Source organism: Acanthisitta chloris, unplaced genomic scaffold (genome assembly GCF_000695815.1).
Source record: "Acanthisitta chloris isolate BGI_N310 unplaced genomic scaffold, ASM69581v1 scaffold33458, whole genome shotgun sequence".
NCBI classification, from domain to species: domain Eukaryota; kingdom Metazoa; phylum Chordata; class Aves; order Passeriformes; family Acanthisittidae; genus Acanthisitta; species Acanthisitta chloris.
Genome location: NW_008687044.1, coordinates 324 through 6,243, shown reverse-complemented (window position 1 = coordinate 6,243; position 5,920 = coordinate 324). Strand labels below are relative to the sequence as shown.

At 46.6% G+C, this 5,920-nt stretch overlaps 1 protein-coding gene across 1 annotated transcript in view; it reads left to right on the top strand.

Moving 5' to 3' along the window:
- Positions 1-1,259, top strand: part of CDHR5 (cadherin-related family member 5) — a 10,378-nt gene extending 9,119 nt beyond the window's left edge. The window contains exon 14 of the mRNA XM_009080447.1: positions 723-1,259. Within this exon, the coding sequence (XP_009078695.1) occupies positions 723-1,259 (537 nt within the window). The remainder of the gene's footprint in view (positions 1-722) is intronic.
- Positions 1,260-5,920: the final 4,661 nt, after the last annotated feature.

Here is a 5,920-nt window from a genome sequence, read left to right as displayed (position 1 = left end):
CCGCTCCTGGGACAATGTAACAGGTAACATCACTTTGGTGGAGTTTGCTGCTGCTCTTTTCTGCCCCCAAGGCTGCAGTTGTATGGTAGATGATGAGCAGACAGGGTAAGGAGAGCACCACAGCTCCATGGAGTGCAAAACCCTGTCTTTATGGCATAAACCACTGTTCATCCTCCCTCTAGAGTCAGGGGAGAGGAAGGCCCCTTCATACCCAGTCCCAAAGCCTGGACTCAGACACTTGTCTGCACCTGAGCTATTTACTTTTGGACCTCTCTGGTCCCTGGCAGATTGGTCACTTAGAAGTTTAGGGTGTAATTACCTGGCCAGCTGTTGGTCTCTGCCTTAGGATGGGACTGCCGGGAGCGTAGACATGAGTCCAGAGCAGATAGCTCAGGTGGGTAACGACAGCCCTTCACCCTGAGAGAGGTAAATCCCACTCCAGAGTAATGCCTCAAACAGATGGGCACAAATCCGTGTGCAGTGCTGGTGCTCAGCCCTCCTGGCAAACATGCTCACACTTTTCTGAGAAAACTCCAGAAATGGAATCAATAAAAACGAGCTGTTCCAGGGAGCTGCATCTTTCCCTGGCTTCAAACAGGTCTAACAGCAAACCAAGCTGAACTTTCCTGAGCAGTAGCTCAGTCCCTTCAGCCACCCCTTTCCCCCCACTCTCCTGTTTCTTTTCCTGTCACTACAAACACAAGGTGTCTCTCCTCCTGTAGCTCTCCAAGAAGATCTCTGGGGGTTACCAGAATGAATATTTCACAGAAGATGAACAGACAGATGTGAGCACCAAAGAGCAAGAGCCATCAGAAAAGGACAGTGTCCAGCCAAAGGTGCATGTAGTGGAGCAGCCAGTGCTTCCCCTGCCGTCTGCCAGTGCAGAAGAAACTGAAAGCATCTCAGAGGCTTCTGTAGCTTCCAGTGCCATCCTTGAGCAGGAAGAGAAAGAGGAAGAAGTGGAAGAAGAGCCTGGACAGGAGAAAGAAGTGAAGTCTATCCTCAAGACAGACAGGCGTGCATCAGGGGATGGTTACAAAGCTGTGTGGTTTAAGGCTGATGTGGATCCAGAGGCTGGAGAGACTGTTGAAGTGATTGAGAACACTGCAGCAGATGATGATGATGATGATGATGATGATGATGATGATGATGGTGATGATGATGATGGTGATGATGACAGTAACCAAGATACACAGAAGAATGAGGAGGAGGATGTGTATCACACACATGCAGAGGCAGAAGATGACTCTTACATGTAATGGAAACAGGCCTAACTTCCTCCCAAATGGGGGAATCTCAGCTGCACTGCTGACTTGAAACCCTTCTTTCTGCTGGGGGAGAAACTGGAATGCAGGGGGTGAGGTTGTCTGTCCTGCTTGTCTGAATGCAGCCTGTAAGAGAGATTTTACGCTTCAGTGAGACCTTGGAATATGGCTTCGGTGGTGGGGAAACACGTATCATCTCTTCACCTTCCTGACTGTCCCCTTACATCACCTTTCCCAAACTGGCTGCAGGTACAGCAGAGTTGTAGCTGAACTTGAAGCACCTAGGCAGGGGGTGAGGTTGTCTGTCCTGCTTGTCTGAATGCAGCCTGTAAGAGAGATTTTACGCTTCAGTGAGACCTTGGAATATGGCTTCGGTGGTGGGGAAACACGTATCATCTCTTCACCTTCCTGACTGTCCCCTTACATCACCTTTCCCAAACTGGCTGCAGGTACAGCAGAGTTGTAGCTGAACTTGAAGCACCTAGCCCAGCTTATGGTAGCAGTTACACGACACGTATCATCTCTTCTAATGTTCATCTCCTTGGTGGGTGAATAAATCACTGGTGACTGCTTAGCTTTGCCCTTTAGGGTGTTACAGTTTCATGTCAGCAACTGCCCCTGAGCAGTCTCCAGCAGCTCAGTTCAGGGCTTGGCTCCCCTCTGTGCTCCCAGCACAAGCAGCTGGCATGTGCCATCATGGTCCTCATCCTGCCAGCAGCCAGGAGGTTCTGTGCCCAGGAGCTGCTGTTTCCTCTATTACTGGTAAACAAGGACTGATGACGTGTTCTTTACTGAAGGACTTTGGCATCAATTTCCTATGTCATAAAACCACCAATTGTGCAGTACTTTAGCTGTCTACCTCCTATCTGTTAGGGAAAAATGCTTCTGAGATATTGTCTGCAGTTATGGCCCAGCCAAGTCAGCACTCTATTACAAGGTAGGAGGGCGAGGAAAGCGTTTGATGCCCTTGTCTAGTTTTGCCACTCCCACCTCCCACTCTTCCCCCAGCTGGCACCCAAAAGCTGGGCTGGTTTCCTCTGGCTGAGGACATGGCTGTGTGCATTTGCTGCTTCTGATCATCAGCACAAAATTTGTGCTGCTCCTGTTTTTCTCACTGTGGGCATAGTCACAGAGCAGACATGGGCCGTGAAGTGTTGAACTTCCAGCAAAAGATTTGGGAGTGTCCAGGACAGGGATGCAGCAGAAGGAACTTGAGTCACTAATGTTTATCTCAGTTTCTCAGTTTAGCACAACAGTACAGGATTGCAACAAAGTAAGTCTCATGGTGGAGGAGCAAAACCTATAGATAATCCTGCCTTTTCCCTACGAGCTGATCTCCACTTTGCTGCTGTAACTCCAGATGAACTCAAGAGACAGAGAAACCAAGGAGTAACTGCTGGGATCTGCTTGTACGCCAAAGCACAAATGATTTCCAAGAAGGCCTTTATCCTCTTGGGCTGTGCCCCTGCCCAGTGTTCAGTGCTCAGTTTTGCTCTCCTGTCTCCGAGGAGTGCTGCCCTGGCTGTGTGGACTTCAGGAGCTGCACTTGTGCTGAAGGTGGAGACCAAGATGTGGAAGCTTTCTTCCTTGCTTCCTGCAGCAAAGCAGTTTTCCGGGGAATTACACATGTGGTCGGACTGATAATGGAGGGTGGGGGGTGCCCTGTGTTTGCCATGTAAACAAGGTTCCTCCAGCAAATACTTCCCATGGGACTGTGAGAACTTTCCAGCAGCTACTAATTGCTAGCCCAACACCTTTGGCTACCAGCAAGGGGGAGGTAGGGCCCAGCCTGCTCTCCATGCTGATGCTGCTCAGGTGTTGCTGATGGGTGGGAGGAGCTGGAATGTTTCTCCTCTGCTCTATTTCCCTCCATTGCTGTGCCATGTGTGGTCCGTTCCTGTCCCAGCACACTGCTGTCTGTCTGTCTTCCCTCTGCTGCTGTGCAGTCCGGGTTTCTGGGCACATGTGTTGGCACACTGATTTAGGAGCTCCCTGGATGTGCAATCTCTGCTCAGCTCTTGGTGCATCCCCTTCCCCTCACTGGTATTGGAACTGGACTGGTTCCATCAAACCAGTCTTTTCACTCTTTTCTTCCAGTTCTCACATCAGTGCATACAGCCATGGTATTTGGTGTTTTCCAGGGTTATGCTTGTTTAATTTCAAAGGAGATGATGTTTGGTAAACATTGTGCCTGTAGAAGTGGTTGTTGTTGTTGTGAGGAGAACTAATAAAACTTGGCAGTAGTCAGAGCTCAGCTTCTTCCAGCTATTGCCTGTTAAAGCCTCCAGACCCTGTGTTCCTGACTCCTGTCTGTTTGGAAAGAAGTGATGAAAAATGTGAAAGGCACAAGAAGGAAGTGCAATCATTTAAGTTCAAATCCATGGGAGCTTACCCTCCATCAGGTTGGGTTGGTTGGTCTGCTGAGGCTGGGAAGGTTGACTAACTTTTGGCATTACTGTATAACAATCGTGTTCATTTATAAACATCTGTGTGGGAAGGAAAAACATAAGGATAGAAATGTTTTTAGAAAATTGATTGGATCAGCTTAAGTGTGTTTGGACTGCAAATAGACATCGAATTGCCTCTGAAAGCTCATCCTTACACTCCAAAGACATTAAAATGCTTTTGGAAGTTTAAACCTACAGGTAGATTTAAGAAATCTCTCTCCAATCAAGCTCTGATTTTTATTTCTGTACCAGCTTGGAATGATGTTTGTTTAACATTTGCAATGCAGAGGTATAAGAGGATAATGAACAAATCTGCAGGAGGAAACCCAGCAGTTTCAGAGTGGCAGAGGAAGATCTGGATTTGAGATTACAGATGGGAGTGACACAGCCGCCAGGGAAGAGGATGCTCGTGGCTTTTCCGAGCTTTGAGCACCCTCTCCTGGAGTCCCACACCTGGGAAGTGCCTGATCCACCTTCATTTTGGCCTCTGCAGGCCACGTTCCTTTTCGGCTGCCAGGGGAATCCGGATTGAAATCAGCAGACACAAGCAGGGAATTGGAAAAAAATAAGTAAAGCACAGACATTTTGCTGCAGGAGGTGACAGAATCCCAAAATTCTCCAAGTGTCTGAAAATTCCTTGCTGCTCAAATTCTGTCCCCATTTAGAACTGAATAACCTTATGGATTTCATCAAATCTTCATGGGGTTTGGTTCAGGGCTCACTGGAGTGCACAGGACACTTGTTGGTTCAGTTTAGAATGGCTGGAAGAGAACTGGAGACCTTCCTCCTTGCATGTAGGATAGCAGGATGATGTAGCACTTACCTGAATCAGTACTGAACCCTGATCTCTGCAGTCACATAATCCAGAGAAATTATCCTTGATCTCAAAGAACAACTTCCAAATAATAAATAGTCAGCCAGAGGAGATCTGTTTTAACCTGACTCCCCTTAGATAGAGTGACTTTAGCAGCAAAAGGGATTCTTTTCCTTCAAAAAAGAAGTCAATTCGATTTTATTCTGGTTTGTACAATCGATTTTTTCATTAGTTGGTTACTAAGTCCTCATAAAATAAAACTGACCTGAGCAGTAAATGGAAACTTCAAGAAACAGCATCAACTCCATCACTTGGTATAACTGATGTTATAATTGATGCTATGCTTGGATTTATATATCTTTGTGCATACATATCTATTTTATAGTAGTGTCAGCATGTTAACTGTTGGGTATGAAAGTAACAGATTTTTAGGGAGACACGAGGCTATATATCCCTTTTAGGTATGTCACTGATTTCTTGCCCACATGGTGAAGAAGCAGTCACCCATCAACAACGTGATCACAGTTTGTCCTTAACAGAGACACTTTTTCTCAAAAAAAATTTCTTTTTACCCATTTTTCAATTTTCTTTATGAGAAATAATTTTGTTATTGGTCACCTGTCCAATAATAGCAGCAGCTAATCAGTATGATAGGATATTTCTGTCCAAGTCGGTGCCATTTTTTTGCAGCTGCCTCATACTTCAGTGTTTGCAGATGTAGAATGCAGAAGGGAGCAAGACATATTCACCTTTAAGACCCCAGTTGGATTTTACCAAGTTCTCAACTTTCACTTAAAGGAAGGTGAGTGATGACTTCTCACTTCCCTACAGGAACACAAGGTGATGCTGAAGAACAACTTGAAACTAGTGTGGGGAGCTGTAAAAGCACTTCAGCCATCTGATTAGGTTGTTAAATATAAATTCTTGGCTGTACCATGTAAATAAGGGCAGGAATATTTGTTCTCACTGCACGATCATACTCTGACACTGGAAGCAGCACAGAGATATTCACAGAATCCTGGAATCCCAGAATGGTTTGTGTAGGAAGGGACCTTAAAGCTCATCCAGTCCCACCCCCTGCCATGGGCAGGGACACCTTCCCCTGGCCAAGGGTGCTCAGAGCTCCATCCAACCTGGCCTGGAACACTTCCAGGGATGGAACAGCCACAGCTTCTCTGAGCAACCTGTGCTAGTGCCTCACCTCCCTCACAGGGAAGGATTTCTTCCCAATATCCCATCTAGACCTATTTTCTTGTCTGTTTGAAGCCCTTCCTCCTTGTCCTGTCACTCCAGACCCTTGTAAATTACTGCAGCCTGTTCGGCTAATTAGTTCTCTCTTGGAATGCTGTCGGAGAGAAGGTAATTAACAGGGCTGAGCATCGCATTAACACAGA